We start from the raw sequence: 19,221 nt of genomic DNA on the forward strand, positions 1-19,221 counted from the left end.
GTTTAAGTTTTTCAAAATGTAGAAAGTTTACTTTTGTTGGATTGTACTTTAAATGCTTTTTGATCTTGCGGCTACAAAATTTGTCATTTGAGGTCTGAGCCCCTTTTATTTTTCATAAAGCAAAATCTAAGTTTTTTCTTCATAAAGAGGTTACATTTCGCAGAGTTCATTTTTCTACATTAATTGTTATTAATTGCAAAGTGGATTATCAAGCACGTTTGGTATAAAAGCTCCCTCACCCTAAAGCACTGTGAAATCCTAGTTAAACAAATTTAAGAATCCACACCCTTCACAAAATTAACGAAAGATTCAAAATATTGAATTAATCAATCGTAGTGGAGTTTTGGTTTTGGAGATCTAACGACTTTTTCCTGTCAATTTTTGTCAAAACACTCCTCTAAAGCATTTGACGTGGAATCGGTTGTATATCTTGGGTTATCGTCTTTCTTAAGGCTTCGAGTGTTACCTTGGGAATGTGCAGAGGTAGTTAATAGAACTCTTGAGGGTTTTCAGAAACCCATTAAAGCAAGTTTTATTTTAATAACTACATCATTATCAAAACATTGTCATCCGTCAAGGTTTCCATATTTGCTTCTAGAAACCTCTGCGTCTGCTGTAGTCGTTTTGTTTCATGTCTTGAACGGATGAAAATGCAAATCATAGAGGAACATTTTCTGAATTGAGCTGTTTGACATCCGTAGAGCCCAAATGTGACATATACTCGATCGACTAGGCTGGTTTTGACTGCTTCTGGCTCAGTTCCAAGTCTCATAGAACCAGTTTTGTGAAAGCTTTTCAACCACTTCTAGCTTTGAAACACTAGAGTGATGATCAATAACTGACGCAGCAAGTTTTGACAGGAGTCAGCTGATAGATGCCTGTTGACAGGAGCAGTGTTGCTGTTTTAATAAAGAGGTCAGAAATTCAAAAAGTCACGGACTTATTGACCCGCCCTCGTACTACTCATAACAAAATCAAATTTTTCATACCTCTCTGCCGTACTAGTACTAGTCAATTTATATCATGATTCCCCATTTTGATTTTTAAGATTAAGTTTAAGTTTAAGTTTAAGTTTAAGTTTAAGTTTAAGTTTAAGTTTAAGTTTAAGTTTAAGTTTAAGTTTAAGTTTAAGTTTAAGTTTAAGTTTAAGTTTAAGTTTAAGTTTAAGTTTAAGTTTAAGTTTAAGTTTAAGTTTAAGTTTAAGTTTAAGTTTAAGTTTAAGTTTAAGTTTAAGTTTAAGTTTAAGTTTAAGTTTAAGTTTAAGTTTAAGTTTAAGTTTAAGTTTAAGTTTAAGTTTAAGTTTAAGTTTAAGTTTAAGTTTAAGTTTAAGTTTAAGTTTAAGTTTAAGTTTAAGTTTAAGTTTAAGTTTAAGTTTAAGTTTAAGTTTAAGTTTAAGTTTAAGTTTAAGTTTAAGTTTAAGTTTAAGTTTAAGTTTAAGTTTAAGTTTAAGTTTAAGTTTAAGTTTAAGTTTAAGTTTAAGTTTAAGTTTAAGTTTAAGTTTAAGTTTAAGTTTAAGTTTAAGTTTAAGTTTAAGTTTAAGTTTAAGTTTAAGTTTAAGTTTAAGTTTAAGTTTAAGTTTAAGTTTAAGTTTAAGTTTAAGTTTAAGTTTAAGTTTAAGTTTAAGTTTAAGTTTAAGTTTAAGTTTAAGTTTAAGTTTAAGTTTAAGTTTAAGTTTAAGTTTAAGTTTAAGTTTAAGTTTAAGTTTAAGTTTAAGTTTAAGTTTAAGTTTAAGTTTAAGTTTAAGTTTAAGTTTAAGTTTAAGTTTAAGTTTAAGTTTAAGTTTAAGTTTAAGTTTAAGTTTAAGTTTAAGTTTAAGTTTAAGTTTAAGTTTAAGTTTAAGTTTAAGTTTAAGTTTCATTTTTTTTTTTGCAAAACCATGCTGGCCAAGAAATCACTTGCGCCTGATGAACTAATTGGAAATTATTGATAGTGCTTAAGCTAAAACAAGACAATATTCATCAAGGCTTTATTTATTATGCTAGCAAATAATAAAATTACTAAAATGTTGTTGTTATCATCAAAAATAGGGCCCGATGATGCCACCAGCCCATAAACCACACTAAAAAGTTCAGGATTGCAAATTTGTTTCCAATTATAAGCACATTAAACAAATAAATTAGGTGGCTCAACATCCGTAGAGAACTAGCGCCTAGTGGCTTACGACTCTAAACCATTAAACTGTGCGAGAGCTGTTGTCAGGGTTGGAGGGGACCTACAGTCTTAAGCCGAATCCGAATGGCTAATTTGAGAAAGTACTTTTCATCACAAGAATTACTCTTGGAGGATTAGTAGTTTCCTCGGAAGAGGCAGTATCCGCGTAAAACTGTAGATGGCATAGGCAGGAATCGAACTTTTGCCATGACAGTCCAACGCAGTGTGTTTTTTTTTGGAATTCATTTTTATTCATTATTTCTTAAAACTATCTTAAAGCTAGACAAAAATTTATAAAACTAGCCTCGTTATCCATAACTTGCATCTAACTTACTGGTCCCATACGGACACTTTAAGTTAAACAATAATACTTAATTCTAATGCCTTTCGGCCCTAAGATCTATTTAACTTTAATTCAATTTTATTTATCTTTGTATTTATTAGAAAATTTGAAAAAAAAAAACTAATATCAATAAGGTTCCTAATATAAAACTTAAAGCTAACTTAAACCACCTATTCTACCTAGAACTAGAACTAGAACAACCACAGCAGCAAATCTTACTATCTAACATTTTTTTTTTCATATTTTGTTGTCTTTTTTTATTTTTGTTTATTTTTTTTATTTTTTTTTTGTTTGTATTTTTTTTGTGCCATGGCAATTCAACTTAAAATTAAACCCTAAAACTATAAAACAAGTATGTAAGCCGGCCAAGGCTTAAGACCCCATTCCGACTACCTACTATAAAGTGCCAATTGAAGCCACCAAAACTGGTTCTCCTGCTTCTCCCTATCAGTTCGGTCCCGTTCGGACACATCCCTACTGAACCGAAGGAGCTCTGCTCCGCCTTGTGCCATGACGTCCCGATTGTACAGGAGTCGCCTATCCACTGTTCGTCGTCTGACGTGGTAGATTAGCGGAAATGCCAATCTATTCTGTATCAGACCGCATCTATCTAAAAAAGATGAATGCCTCTGGTGGAATGAAGCCGCTCAAGCATGCACTCTCAAAGTACTAGTCGTTCGGATAGAACGCCTCGAAAATGTAATTGTTAATCGAAGACATAGCTCTTGCAATGTGACCTCGAACGAGTTTTATCACGAAATTTTAAATTTTGTTGATTGGAGCCCCGTTGTATGAAACCTCGTTGAACTAGTAAAACACATAAGAAGATTCGGCTGTTCGATATAAGCCAGTACAGCGTCGTAAACATTGCCACTCGAACACCCGAAACTTCACCATCTGGGAAGGGGCAACGTTGAACCACACAGGACAACCATAAACGATCATTGGCCGTATGAGGGCCATGTAGCAAATTACCTTCACTCTGGGGTCAAGCCGACTGCTAAAAAATAGCCGTTTTGTCAGAGCAAAGGCTCCTCTGGCCCTGGTCAGAGCAGCATTTATATGTCTGTCGAAACATAAATACTGATCTAACCAGATACTGAGGTACTTCACTACACTTTTGCTCGCTAATGGCTGCCCGTGAAGATCAACGCTGACCATCTTGCGCCAATTCTTGCACGTATCCCTCGTGGCCCTAGCCAACGGAGTCCGGAACAGAATTGTCTCCGACTTCTGGACATTTATTTTCAGTTTCCAGTCGTCGCAATATCGCTGAATCTTGTTGAAATCGCGCTGCAAGAGAATTCTAATAACCTCAACCTTGTGGGCCGTTCTGTAATTAGATTGTCGGCGTACGCAATTGCCTTTGTAAGACTACCTATCAGATCGCTGGTGTAAATGCTAAAGAGAATCGGCGAATTCACCGCTCCCTGTTGAAGACTACATTGCCACTTTTGACAACAAACTTTCTACCGCTAGGCATATCAAAAAGTATAATTATACAACAACGTCTTGCTTATACCAAGCCTGCTCAGCTTAAGGTAAAGACCCTCTAACCATACTGTGTCAAAGGCCTTTTCCAAATCAACCAGAACAGCACCTATGCATTGTTGTTTTGATTTATTCCATTGGATATCAGAAAAGAGTTTAGACGCAGACTGAAAAGTTTCATGACCCGCCTTGAACCCGAACTTATTATCCGTAATTATTTTGTTGTCCGCAGCCCACTTAGTCAGAGCCCTATTGATGATCTCTTTGCTGATGCCCGCAAGAAGACTTATCGACCGAAGATTTGACGGGTTGGAGTTGTCCTTTTTCGGGAGAAAGTTCTTCTAATGCACTGGATAATATGCATTATTGAAGAGTGTGGTGTTAATGTCAATTTCTTCTATCGGTAAATGTCTTAGTACAACTTTGGATATAAAATCGACACCTGCTGATTTTTTTTTTTTATTGAGTTGAAGATGAGCTGAAGCTCGAACTTCTTCAATAACAACAGTCCAACGCAGTAACCAGTATGCCATGGGCATGCACATTTTGACGATTAAATTGCCCGAAAAAATCACGAAGAGCACGCCATGGATTTCGATTTGAACGCCCATTTTCATTACAAGCCTGAAAAACCTTAACGCGTTGTATCTTTCCATGTTTCAAATTAAGAAATGTCTGAAACTAAAAAAAGCCAAATGAAATGCATTACAAAACTTAATGTTTAGGTGTGGTTCACATTTTACACTTTTTATTTTTAAACCTTGAATTATGTGTACTATTTTGTAACATACTCTTTAAAAACAAGAACAAGTTCGTCCGATCTAGTCGTGCCTTTTATTTTTATTTTTATTTAATTTCAAAGAGAAAGTACTAAGTGGAAGACCCTTTTCAACCGAAAAAATGTGAAGAGGTTTGTTTTTAGCAATGCACGGCTATGATAAGAACGTAGTGTTCTCATAGTAAACTACACAGTGCCAGTCCCAGCAGATCTTGGGCCCTGCACAAGATTTGTAGAAAGCGCCATTTCTTAAAACTTCCACGTAGGTACATAACAACATCGGCAAAAAAATTAAATAGCTTTGTTTTTTGAAAAAAAAAAAAAACAATTTTGAAAAGACGCTGGGATGCGACTCACATTGATAACTTCCCATTACGTCTGTCGATTTGTTTTGCTTAAAAATTTGTAGGTTTTTGTGTTCGGTTAAAAAAGTTGTCAGTTGAATTATTCTTAAAAATGTTAAAATTACCAACAATATTTTTTACATGAAGAAATAGTTTAGTTTGCAAATCAAGTTTTGTTAAAAAGATTTTTAATCGAAAACGATTTTTTACCAATATTAGTACCATTTTCTAAATTTTTACAAATTGGAGGAATGAAATTAATTTGAGAGATATCAAAAACGGAATATCAATTTTTACTTAATTTGCGTAAATTTTTTTGTTTTTTTTTATGAAAAAGCGGACTGTTGGGTTTTTATAAAAAACACTGAATGTTGAAAACAACATTTTCTGTGACATACAAAATTTTGAAGGCAATATTTTTAATTTTTGAAAAGCTGTTTGATTCGAAAGTAATTTTTTATCAAGTGTTAGTATTGTTTTTTTTTGGTTTTTATTTTTTGTAAAAAAAACTGTCAGTTGGATTTTTCTCAAATTTTAAGTGAATGTTAATAACAATTTTTTTGATAAGATGAAAGTAGTTTAAATAAAAATCTCAAAGTATTGAAAAGATATTTTTGTCGAAAATCAATTTTTACCAAACTTTTACTAATTTGTTTGATAAGGTTTTTATATTTTGTAAAAAAAACTGTCAATTCGATTTTTCTCAAAACTTTACCGGATGTTAAAAACGTTATTTTTCGTGGCACAAAATAGTTTTGGAGATAAAATCATTTTGTATTCGTAAAATTTTCGAGGTGATTTGTATTTATAAAAAACGGTTATTGGATTTTTTTCAAAAAATATTCATGTTTGGTATCACATTATATAAGATTTATTTCAAGTCCGTAGCGTTTTTGGTTCGTGTGAAATTTAAACTGTTATAGTAAAAAAAAACAACGCAATTTTCCTGAGGCCCTTTCTGCATCTTTCTGTGTTATTATCTGTATAAGAAAAATTACCTGAATTCGATATCTCTTCTGATTCTTGACCTATGTACGACGAAAAAAACGTAGCGAACGTTCGGACCTACGGACGAACGAACGTACGTACACACGCAAGCACAGATATCTCCCTAAAAATCTTTTATTTCGACTCTACGGACCTTGAAAGTCGAGAAATTTCAACATTTTTAATTCGACAAATGGGCCCCTTTACAATAACTTCCTATGGGAAGTTAAAAAGGAAACAAATATTTTGTCTTGAGTTTAATTTTCCTTCAATGCAACAATAAGTCACTGCTCCTGGAAATTTACCCCCCCCCCCCACAATTCCACGTCCTGTTTAGTTGCACATCTTACACACATACCTGACCCAGCCCTGCATTTACATAAGACTGTATATAAACAAATTTAACAAATGAATTGATAAATAAAGCTCTGTTGATAAAACCTGTTGCACATGAAAACGAGAATAATTTGATTTAATGACTTGCATAAATGCATAAGCTCAATTGTACCTATTGCTATAGTTAAGTTAATAAGTAAGTAAATAGATGAACTATTATTATCAGTTAGTATGATTACAAGTTTGACATTTAAATTTTGTAAAATGCGAAGTGATATAGAAAAGCTCTAATCAAGCTCTTTAATGCATACTGCATACCTTATATGGAACAAGGTTTAGAGTTGTAAGAAAAACCTAGAATCAATTTTTGAAAATAAATATATATTTCATTCACGGTTAATTCTTTTATAAACGTTGCAACAGCTCTGATGTTTTCCAGAAAACCTTTCGTTTTGGAAAAAGGTTTCACATCAAAGTAAAAACGAAAATCCCAGGCCTTAAATTTTCTATACAAAGTCTTATGGCTGTCAATTATCTAAAAAGGTAAGTAAATAAATTTGAAGTCAAAGCCTCAATTTGTTTTCAAGATATTTGAGCCGAACATTTAATTGTTTAATACTTTAAGGAGGTTTCTATTTAGGTTAGCAAAACTTTCCATTTAATTTCCTTAAATTAACGAGAAATCAATTACAATATTTCCCGCTGGAGAAAACCAAGGATTCAGATTCTAGGGACTTTTAAGTGTCAAACAATGTCAAAAATAAGCCCATATGAAATAGTTGAAAGTTTTAATAGTTTTAAATCAATAATATCTAATCGTTAGTGAAACGAAATTAAGTGGTGAAAGAGCTTGAATAGAACCAAAGACTAGGGGCTTAAAACTCTAAACCATTCCTATGTCCGATTAATGTCTGGGACCTGCATGAATCTTGAGGCTTCCTCCACAGCCCAATGGAAAAAAACGACTTATTTGAGTAAGAAATTTTCATGGAAAGAATTACTATTGTAGGATTTATCAGTTCCTGTAAAACAAAAGCCTAGGTATTGCAGGCGGGGATTAAACCCAAGACCTTTGCCGTAACTTTCCTACGAACTTACCATCACGGCACGGGTACTGCATTGAAGAATATTTGCAGACTTTAATATCAATTTATTTTCTCGGTAATTTCGTACGTTACCCTATTAATATTTTTAGACAAATTAAAATTCACATTATTGTTTGCATACAAAGCATTTTTGCACTTTTAAAATTTATTGAACTGTGAAAAACACAATAAAAGCAAAATAATAACATGGAATTGATTTCAGTTAATAATTTATTTTCATATCGGACGGTTTATAAGAGTTTTATTAAGGAAATGCTTAAAAATACGAGTACAGTTTTTCGACAAAAATCGGGATTAGCTTGTGTTCTAAGGAATCTTGCCACAGAGGCTAGTTTAAAGGTCAGTGATGTATTCCAAATCAATTAAAAAAATGGAAGTTAAACTTCTTAAACACCAACTTATTTTTGTTTTAAAACGGTTTAATCTAACTTTACAGAAATATGAAATTCGCTTTCACAAAATATTAACAAATAAAGTGGAATTGTTCTTGAAATGCACTTGAAAGGTTCCGTAAAGTGTTTTCGTGTATCTTCAACATTTTTTATTATGTCTTCAATACGATAGAAATTTTGTAATTGTGGAAAAATCCTATCAACGGACTTTCAGCAGAATTTAACATCAATTATCCGCTGTTACTCTTCAGGGCAATCGAAACGTTTATTTTTCCATGATTAGAGAATTAATCTGAATTGATTTGACATGTTATATGGGTTGTATCGACTTTGAAGGCGTAGTCTTGTGACTTCTGAAAAACAGAAAAAAAACTATTTTGTTCAGATTAGACAATCACAGTGCAAGGTTAAATGACCTCACCGTAAGATAACCAAGCCCTCCAATCGCTCACGGATAATTTTCAATGTGGAGTGAGGTTTGTGGTACCTTAAATGTCTACCCTGTTACTGCACCTATCATCAAATAAGGGCCAAGTCATAAGTAGATGATAATCAAAAACTTACTCCTTTCGTCTTGAACGGTGAGGAATCCTGTGAAAATCCTCATATGGATTGGTAAAGTCGAAAATTCGAAAACTTGGTTTAAATGTACTTTGGGTTTAATCAGTGAACGTGATGTTTACGATCAGCTTCAAACTGCTCCAAAGCAGATCAATGGAACACACGTAGTTGTCTTTGGTTGCTTACACGATGGAGATTCTGGTTCACTTGCTTACTTGGTACTTTGAGTTTGTAAGGATTAGTCACAACCCCAAACTTCACGTTATGCCTTTGATGGTTAGAGATCTTGACCAGTGGTCTTGGGTCTTACCTAAAGTTTTTTTTTGTCACGTTTCCTGCCTCTTGCGCTTAATCGACAAATCCTCTAAGAGTAAATAGATATTACTCGCACACAGAAATGGTTGATAGCTGTAAGACACAAAGACCTGTTTCTCTACAAGCTGTTGCGACTTACTTTTTCCCATATATTTGCCAATATGGGATCAAAGGTAATTTCAATATTGCGTTTGAAAGCTTCAAGAGTTTCCGGTTTGTCGATATAAGCCGGTGAATTTACATAGCCCCATAAAAAGTAATAATGTAGTCGTTAACCGAACCAGTTCTAGACATAGAGTTATTGTCAACAAGTTTTAGTTTCCAATATATTGATTTCACGCCGTTATGTGGAAATTTAATATCGTTGAAGCTTAGCTGATTACATTTTTGAAATCATTAGGCATAGCTCGATAGCACTTTCTTTTCAACTTTACGAAAGCTCTGAGAAAGAAATAAGCACTAGATAAAATATTCAATTTTAATGGACGTACATAAGTGTGACTATTTAAAAGCCTGGCGATTTTTTTGCTTAAGGTGATTTCTCCTCGCCTCGTTTAATATCCTTTTACACATTTTCCGGTTATTAGTCAACGCCATCGACGCACCTCAAGGCTCCGGGCGTCCTGGTCTACGCTATCCTTCCAGCCAAGGTATGTGTCTACTCCACTTTGTTCTACCATTAATTTTTCCGGAAAGGCCACTTTGAGTGGACTCTTTTTCGCTCATGAGTGTTAAGTGGCCGACCCGTCGAGGTCTACCAAGCTTTATCTCTATTGCTATCTCGAATAAGACGTTAAGGTGGCTGTGAGTGTAGTACTCAAGTCTCGGAACCATAAGAGATTTTTGGAATAAAAGAGTCTTGATAAGCTGCTATAGTTGGTTTTATTGACTTCAAATTCCGGATTACCTAAATTTATTAATGTTTCCAACGTTTTTAGCTGATGAAGCCACCATGTACTTTATGTTTCCGTCATTTATGCGCAGTCCCAGGTTTTTTGCCGCTACCTCGATTTGGATAAATGACTTCTGTAAATCTTGTTGGCTTCTTTAAAAGATGTTAATTTCATTTCCGTAAGTCAGTTGCTGTGTGACGTTTGTCCCTCTGGTAGATTTTTCCAAGTCTCGCATTCCCTTTTTCTGAGTTTATTGAAGATTTTGACGGGTCCATATATGAATTTATGGTCACGGATCAGTTTCTTTAGGATCCCGAATTTTCTTATGGCTTTATGAGCTTCTCACCCTAAGGCTTAATTCTATGTTGCCATAAACGAAACGGGAAAATGTATGGAGATCTATTTTATGAACATACTTATTTTTCAAAACTGTAAGTTCTAAATTTGAAGTTAAATGATATTCTGGCGGACCTCCTAAAAGATTTTTAAAATCCAGATGAAGAATAATGTTATGGGTGAAAGATTTTTCGGGCGAAACTCAAGTTTAAACTTAATTATAGCTTATTAACAAGTTTCTCGATAATGCAGTCATTTACCCTATATTAAATTTGATACAGATTAATATATGCACATTATTATTACATTCGAACATCAAGGCATTTCTGCATTCGTATATTATTACATCTGTAATTAACTGATAACAACACAATAAAAACAAAATCATTACAACGAATTAAGTTCAGTTAATAATCTTTTTGCGTATCAGACGGTTTGGAAAAAGTTCAATTGAAAATGTTTAAAAATACTAGTGTAGTTTTTCGGCAAAAATCGGGAATATCTTCTATAATGAGAAATCTTTCCACAGATGCTAATTTAAAGGTCAGTGATATGTAGTGTATGTTTTTTTAAAATGATCTCTTCAATATTTCGCTGTGGGCTGTGTATAAAATAAAAAAACATTCTTAAAAGAACGTTTATTTTCTTCATATTTCCGAAATTTTAACATAAGAACAAATTTGGTGTGCTCACATCAAGCTTCAGAAATATTCCAGAATCATTTAAATAACAGCACCTTTGCAAAATAACAATATGCTGTAAAAGAAACGTGCAGTGTTTCACAAAATTGTTGTGTTCTTTTCTGCGTTTACAGCAGCGCCTAGGTAGACGAAGTCCTTGACTACCTCAAAGTTACGTCTGTCGATGGTGACGTTTTGACCACGACGACGTCGGTGTTGTATGTCCTTTCTTGACGACAGCATGTACTTTGTTTTAACCTCATTAACCGTTAAACCCATTTTTGCCGCCTCTGTCTCAATACTCACAAAAGCCCCATTGACATCACGCTGAGCTCTTCAAATTATGTTAATGTCATTAGCATATGCTAGTAATTGGACATCACATGACAGCGCATCACCTTGTCTTAAACCTTTTTTGACTACGAAAGGTTCTGTTAAGTTGTTTCTAAGTGTGGAGCATTTTAAATTCTTCATGGTCATCCTGCATAAACGGACAAATTTGTCAAGCATGCCAAAACTATATATGGCTCTATACAGCACGTCCCTTTCGATGCTGTTATATGCGGAATTGAAATCGATGAAAAGATGATATGTGTCGATTTGGTGTTCTTGGGTTTTTTCCAGGATCTGCCGTAATGTGAATATTTGATCAACTGTGGACTTTCCTGGTCTAAAACCACACTGATAAGGACTTATCAGGTTGTTGACGATGGGCTTTAGATGTTCACATATTACGGCAGAGAAGATTTTGTAGGCGATGTTAAGTAGACTGATTCCTCTATTGTTGGTGCAGATAAGAGGGTCTCCTTTTTTCAGGATCGGGCAACCAATACTGAGGTTCCATTCATCGGGCATGCTTTTTTTCAACCATATCTTACAGATAAGTTGGTGCATACTCCTAACCAACTTATCTTCAGCTGCTTTTAAGAGCTCGGCATTCCAGCCATCCGCTCCAGCGGCTTTATTAGACTTCAGCATAGATATGGCAATCTTTACTTCGTCTAAGTCGGGAGGACAGAATTGTTGGCTTTCGTCGTCTATGTTGAATGGATCATCATCCTGCCTGACAGAGGAATGAGGTTCGTCGTCACCGTTTCACAGTCTGCAGAAGTGGTCCTTCCATATCCTCGGCATGGACTGCGGTTCCACTATGATGTTTCCACTTTCTTTTTTGCAGTCTTCGGTTCTAGGTTTATGTGTTGTGAATTTCGTTTCACCTGTTCATGGCGATCTCTTGCGATTGTAGGCGTTTGACGTTGTACCTTCTCTCAGCATCTCCCTGTTTTGCCTTGGGTCCGGAAACCCGAAGTGCTACCTTAGCTACAACGAGGTAGTGGTCCAAGTCGATGTTAGCTCCTCAGAAATTTCGGACCGCAATATGGTCAATCTGGTTGACGGTAGATTGATCTACAGAAGTCCAAGTTCCTTTGTGGATGTTGAGGTGTGGAAAACGCGTAATGGCTACCTTGACATTTCGACCCCTATAGGCCTGGGCTCCGAATAAGTCAGAGAAGTCCTATAAGGTGTTAACTAAGTAGTTCAACCCTACTGGAACTGTAGACGCCACCGTTGATTAAATCTTGGGAATTCCTCCGCTGCCGTCTGGATAAGGAGGCTCCTCTCTCGTCTGCTGCCCCCAACAACTTTCCACACGGGTTGGAACCCAATCTCCATTTGAGGTACTAGGCATCCGATGTTCAACACGGGTTGTTTTGGTTTTTGTCGAATGGAAAAAAATTACTTTTAGGGTTTCAGCTTCACCACTTAGCTATACCTTTTTTATCAACAAATTCTGTGAACAGGTCATAATACTGCTTCCATTTCGTATAGTTTCCATCAAACTTTGGCAAGGTTCTCTTAGGTAACTTGATTGTTTGCATATTTGTATTAACGATAGGAAGGTGTTAAGCTGGATTGGATGGTAGTGTGGAAGACTAGACTAAGTTTCTTGGATTTTCAAACTTTCTTATATAATATAAATTAAAAGTTTTAAGAGAGAATAGTTTTTGGAATAAATTATTTTGTATTAACTTTATTTTAATGTTAAATCCAATGTAACTTATCAATATTCTTTTAACAAAAATCTTTAGAGCATGAACATCGGATTATCCTGAAAATTTTTTAGTTTTATGTTTTCATGAAAATATAGATATTTTGACATTTTATTTTTCTTTTGTGCAAAGTTTTTATAAATATTCTTACAATCAATCACATGTACAGGAATTTAATATAAAGTGTTTTGAAGTTAAGAATTTTAGAAACAAATCATTGTCATATAACATTATCATAAAGAGTTCTAAAAAACCTAACCCGCTCCCGTTTCAATCTTATGCCTTGGAAATTTTTATTTCAAATGTAACTTTTTATCACAAAATGAATAAAAACACATTTAAGGGTATTTAAATTTTAAGGTAAGATGTTGATTTTGAATAAAATAGCAATTATTCAGAAAATTACTGCCATTTTTTTTATTCTGATAATATTGGTATGGTTCAATTATGTATCGGCCAAAAAGCCGCTGCAACTTCGGCGGCACAACTCCATTCGATGGTCCAAATTTTCAATTAAGTAAGTTAAGGTGGATGGCTCTTTGGCCAAACTTTCAAATTGAGTTGGTTTGAAAATAAGAAATGTCAAAATAGACTTGACACTAAGGTGCGGTTTACATTTTACATCTTCATTAAATATTTAACCATTCTTTACAATTTTAGCTTTTAGCGGCATTCACTTTTAAAGTTGGTTTGATCATAAAGTTCTTAAATTGAAAATAACATTTGAATAAATCATTATTCTGACACATAAATTTGAAGTTTCAAAAATGTTTATCATATCTTTCAGATAACAACAGCAACAGAAGAAATTCCAAGTTCAACTCAGGACCTAGAATGGGTCAGTGCACGGCCTTATAATGAGATCCCAAGACAATCGAAATATGACTTCATTCGTTCTTATTTACCTGGAGGTACTACATACATTGTTTTTATTTCTTCTATTCTGAAATCTAATGAATAATATATTTTAAGGACGATTTCGAAATACATCAGCAACAGAAACTGCATTGACATTAAAAAAAGAACTCGGTGAATTATTTGTGGTACCTGGTATTTTTAGAAGATCGGACATTTTGATGGTTCTTAATCCCGATCACATTGAAAAGATCTATCGTACTGAAGGAATTTGGCCTGGCCGTGATGGATTCGAAACAGTAGCGTATTTTCGAAATGTTCTGAAAAAGGACTTTTTCGGAGACACTTCTGGTCTTATTGTAGCGTAAGTTATGGTATGGATATTGTTTCCTACAATTTAAAAAAATATTCTATACATACTCAATAAAGGCAAGGAGAAAGCTGGGGAAGACAAAGAAGTGCTGTAAATCCCGTAATTGTGCAACCACGTAATGTCAAACTCTACATAAAGTCATTGATTGATGTCAATGACGAATTTGTTCAAAGGTTAGCACTTCAATCTTTCGCTAAGGCCATGTTTTATAAATTATTTCACTTTATTATCTTAGAATCCGTGATGTAAGAGATCCAAGTACATTTGAAGTTCCAGGGAGTTTTGAAGAAGACTTAAACAGGCTTACATTTGAGTCAATAACTTCGATTGCTCTAAATCAAAACTTCGGACTTGTACGACGGGAAAAAGAGCACCCTGAGGCTCTGAGGATGTTCAAAAATGTTCGTGATTTTTTCATCTATATTTACGAGCTCGAGATGAAGCCATCGATGTGGAAAATGGTCCGAACACCAATGTTTAACAAAATGATGAATTGTCAAGAAGAGATTTTCGAGACAACCAATAAATTTGTAACGGATGCTATGAACGAATTGGAAAGAAAGAAGTCGTTGGGTATTTCGTCTGAAAATCAGGAGCCAAGTGTACTTGAGAAACTCCTGAAGATTGACAAGAAAGTCGCTATTGTTATGACCATGGACATGTTACTTGCAGGAGTTGATGTGGTAAGAATTATGAACTTGATGTGAATGATCCGAAAAATAAACTTTGCTCTCTTGTTTTTTTTTAGACGAGCACAGTTTTAGCTGGCTTACTTCTGACACTCGCTAAGAATCCAGCAAAACAAGATATTCTCAGGGAAGAAGTTTTCAAAATCCTACCACACAAAGATTCACCACTGAGTGTTGAGTCCATGAAAAATATGCCTTACCTACGAGCTTGCATCAAGGAATCGATGCGATTCTATCCAGTTGCTGCGGGAAGTTTTCGCACTGCTGGTCGAGATATTGTTTTGGGCGGCTATCAAGTCCCTAAGGGCACCAATGCAATTACCAATAGTTTCTTAATGCTCTTGGACGAAAACTACTATTCCCGACCTAATGAATTCATCCCAGAACGATGGTTGCGTAAGAACAGCAATAGTTCGGAAATAATTCAAGACAATAGCCATCCGTTTAGTTTCTTGCCTTTTGGATTTGGACCAAGAATTTGTGTTGGCAAGCGAATTGTTGATATTGAGTTGGAGGTGTGCATGGCTAAGTTAATAAGGAATTTCAAAATCGAGTACAATCACCCAGCGGAAAATGCATTTAAGCAATATTTTGTGAATATTCCAGCTATACCGCTTAATTTTAAGTTCACTGACATAAATGTTTAGGTTTTTAATTTATTTTAAATGGTTTATAAGAAAAAAATGTAACAAATTTTAAATACTCTTTTAATTAAATGTTTAAATTGAAGCTTGAGTTTTTATTCAGGTTCAGATTAAACTACAGTTGAGTGAATTTGCTTTTAAAATTTATGTTTAAGGACGAATTGAAGTTTGGGTAAATTTCAAGTTCAAGTTTCAGTAAAACCTTTCAAATTCAATTTCCATTTGTTGAAAGATTGAGTTGTAGCTGAAGGGTAACTTTTTGCTAAAATTGAATTGGAATTGAAACTTAAGTATAAGCTTAAGTTTAAATTCTAATTTAAGTAGTAGATCAAGCAAAAATTCAAAATTTCACGTCAAGTTTGAATTCAAGTCGATTTAGTCAAAGCTTAAGTTGAACTATTTACTAAAATTTAAGTTCAAATTGCAGTTACAGTAAACTATATTTCAGTTTGGAACTAAAGTTTAGTTACAAGTTTAAGCTTAAGCTTAGTTTAAACTATACCTTAGTATTCCTTTTTCAAGCATGGATTCTAGTTGAATTGAAGTTGGAATTTCAGAAGAAACTAAAGTTGAAGTTCAACGAAGTCCTGTTTAAGTTTAAAGCTTAATTTTTTTTTAAAACTTTAAATTTAATAAATTTCAGTTGAGCATCATGTTGTAATCGAGGTAAAGTTCAAGTACAAGTTCAATCTTAAATAAAAGTTAAAGAAAAGGTTGAAGTACAATAATTTGGTGCTTAAGTTGAAAAATTAATTTCTAGTTGGAATTGAAGTTGAAGTAAAATTTTAAGTTCAAGTTTAAGTTGAGTTTCACGTTGTAATAGAAGTTTAATTTAAGTAAAAGTTTAATCTAAAATAAAAGTTCATGTTAATGTTGAAATACAATAATTTGATGCTAAAGTTGATGTAAATGTTGAAATTATAACCTGGCTAAGAAATTTTGGTTCAATTTCGAGTTGAAGTTTAAGTACCATTTTAAGATTGTATATATTTAATTCAAGGTTGAGTTTTAATTGAAGTTTAAAATTTAGTTCAATTTTAATTCAAGTCTGGGTCGGTGTTGAAATTAAAGTCGAAGTTCAATTTGAAAGTGGACTAGATGCAGATGATAAACCTAAACTTGAAAAAGTTAATGTACAAGTTTTATTTCATGTTCAGATTTAAGTTTTAAATCAACTTCAATTCAAATTCAAGTTGAAGTTGAAACAAATCTTGAAGTTTTAATATAACTTGTTACTGCAATTCAACTAAAAATTAAGATTAAAATTAAAGCTCCATTTATCCTAATATTTATGGTTTAAACTCTATTTTAATTGAATATTTGAGTACGAGGTCGCAAATTTAATTTAATGTTAAGTTCAGGTGCAGTTGTTTTTATATAAATTTAATAAAAGTGTTGTTGAAAAAAGGTTAATTTTAAAGATGAAGTTGAAGTGTACCTTAATGCTGGAGTTAAAATAAAATTTGTAGCTTAGTTCCAACCTTAAAGTAAAATTAAAGCACAGTTTGAACATAACTTCAATTTTATGCTCAAAATTTTACTTAAGGTTTCATTTCAAGTTGGTGTTGAACCAAAAGTTGGGTCGGAATACTGAAATTAAAGTAAAAGTTGAGGTTGATGTTGATGTTGAAGGTTTAAATTAAGTTAAAGTTAATGTTGAAGTGCAAGTTCTCCTGAAAGTTTATATTCTATTTCAAATTAAATCTAAAATTTGCCTTCATTTCAATTTTAAATAAAAGTTACAAGAGCTAAAATTTATTTTGGAGTGTTCATTTATGTCAACTTTAAAGTCAGATTTCTAGTTAAAAAAAAAACGCAATATACGTTTAAGTTCACATTTATCTGAGTTCAAATCAAAGTGTATGGCGAGTACGGTGGAGTGATCTTATATAAAAAAAGAGGCTGGGATGCGACCCACACTGATAACTTCCCATCCCGTCTGTCAATTTGTCTTGCTTAAAAGTTTGTCTATATGTACTCGTATCAATTTTTACAAAATTTTTTTTTTGTAGATTTTATTTCTCATGAACAAACGGACTGTTGGATTTTTATATAAAAATTACTGAATATCGAAAACAATATTTTCTGTGAAATAAAATAAGTTTGAAGCAAATATTTTTAATTTTTGAAAAGCTATTTGAGTCGAAAATAAATTTTTACCAAGTTTTAGTATTGTTTTTTTTTTTAGATTTTTATTTTTTGTAAAAAAAACTGTCAATTCGTTTTTTTTTCAAAATGTTACTGAATGTTACAACAATATTTTTTGAAAGATAAAAGTAGTTTAAAGCCAATATCTACAATTTTTGAATAGATATTTGAGTCGAAAATCAATTTTTACCAACTTTTATACATTTTTGTTTTGGTTTTTATTTTTTGTAAAAAAAACTGTCAATTGGATTTTTTTCAAAATTTGGCCTAATGTTGAAAACAATATTTCTTATAAGTAAAAATTACTGATATGCTATTATATCAAATTTTAGAAAATATGTTTGAGTCGAAAATCATTTTTTACCAACTTATATTAATGTTTTTTTAGGTTTTTATTTTTTGTAAAAAAAACTGTTGATTCGATTTTTCTCAACATTTTTCAGAAGGTTTTAAACAATATTTCTTATAAGATAAAATAAGTTTAAAGCCTAAATTTCAAGTTTTTGAAAAGATATTTGAATCGATATTCAATTTTTACAGTTTTTTATAAAAAAACTTTGAATTTGATTTTTCTCAAAATTTTATCAGATGTCAAAAACATTATTTTTCGTTGCACAAGATTTTGGAGGTGACAAATTTTTGTTTTTCATTTTTTTTTGATTTATAAAAAAAAACGTTAAATGGATTTTTTTCAAAAAAATAAATTTCTTTAATATCACGCTACAATATATTATATAAAATTTAATTCAAGTCTCTAGCGCTTTTGGTTCGTAAGATATTAATTGTTAACCAAAATGTTCACCTTTTTTTCAAACTGATATGGTAAAAAAAAACCACCCACGCAATTTTCTTAAGAGCCCTTTCTGGATCTTTCTACATTTTGATCTATATAACAACATCTGTCTGAAGTCGGTATATTTTCTGGTTCTTGACCTATGGAGGACGAAAAAAACGTCGCGAACGTGCAGACGGACGGACGTACAAACGTACGTACACAAGCACGCAAAGACATCTTTTTAAAAATCTTTTATTTCGACTCTAGGGACCTTGAAACGTCGAGAAATGTCAAAATTTTCAGTTTGACAAATCGGACCCATTACAATAACTTCTTATGTGAAGTTAAAAATAAGAATATGAAAAAATACACCCTGCAAAAGTTGTATAGTGTTATTTTAAAAACTTTAATTTTTGTTTTTAGTTTCCAAAATGACCGCTAGGGGTCAAGCATCGCAATTTAAAACTAAAAAAGGATATAAAGTCTAACAAAAACATACCTCGCGCATGTTTTGCAAAAGTTTTGTTGGGTAGTTTTATTATTTTTTTTTGTTTTAAAAATAACCTCAAAAGGGATCGGGCAATCCCTTTAAATATTCACGTACTACTTGGCACTTTTTTATTCGTTTTAATTTTTTTTAAAAAAGGTCGTTTCCATCTTTTTATATAAAAAAACATGATAGTATTTATATTTATTTTGTTTTTCTTAAACTTTTATTTCATTGTAATTTTTTTTTGTTTTTTAATATGATAGTTCTTTTCGAGACATCAAAGTGTTTTTAATAAGTCCATCTCTGTTTTTAATCCCACAGTCTGGGAAGCCTTCGTCAACAACTTAACCGCTCTTTCAACTGCTTGGCTGTGGCATGGAAGTTGTTTTAATAGCTTTGACTTATTGGTTTCATTTGTTGCACAATGTCCCAAAGGTCTTCTTTAGTAAAACGGTTTCTTTCAATTTGCCATAAATCTATCAA

At 32.8% G+C, this 19,221-nt stretch overlaps 1 protein-coding gene across 1 annotated transcript; it reads left to right on the top strand.

Moving 5' to 3' along the window:
• The first annotated feature begins 7,707 nt into the window (after positions 1-7,707).
• On the top strand, positions 7,708-15,410 carry LOC129939029 (probable cytochrome P450 12a5, mitochondrial). The gene is made up of 6 exons (XM_056046890.1): positions 7,708-7,875; positions 13,552-13,675; positions 13,737-13,983; positions 14,049-14,165; positions 14,228-14,675; positions 14,741-15,410. The coding sequence occupies exons 1-6, from the start codon at positions 7,723-7,725 to the stop codon at positions 15,326-15,328; spliced, it is 1,677 nt and encodes a 558-aa protein (XP_055902865.1). The 5' UTR covers positions 7,708-7,722; the 3' UTR covers positions 15,329-15,410.
• Positions 15,411-19,221: the final 3,811 nt, after the last annotated feature.

This window comes from Eupeodes corollae, chromosome 1 (genome assembly GCF_945859685.1).
Source record: "Eupeodes corollae chromosome 1, idEupCoro1.1, whole genome shotgun sequence".
Lineage (NCBI taxonomy): Eukaryota > Metazoa > Arthropoda > Insecta > Diptera > Syrphidae > Eupeodes > Eupeodes corollae.

Coding starts and splice junctions, on each gene's coding strand:
- LOC129939029 (XM_056046890.1), top strand. CDS start 7,723: ATGGAATTGATTTCAGTTAATAATTTATTTTCATATCGGACGGTTTAT. Junction 7,876..13,551: donor CCACAGAGGCTAGTTTAAAG/GTCAGTGATGTA, acceptor CATATCTTTCAG/ATAACAACAGCAACAGAAGA. Junction 13,984..14,048: donor ACTTCTGGTCTTATTGTAGC/GTAAGTTATGGT, acceptor TACTCAATAAAG/GCAAGGAGAAAGCTGGGGAA.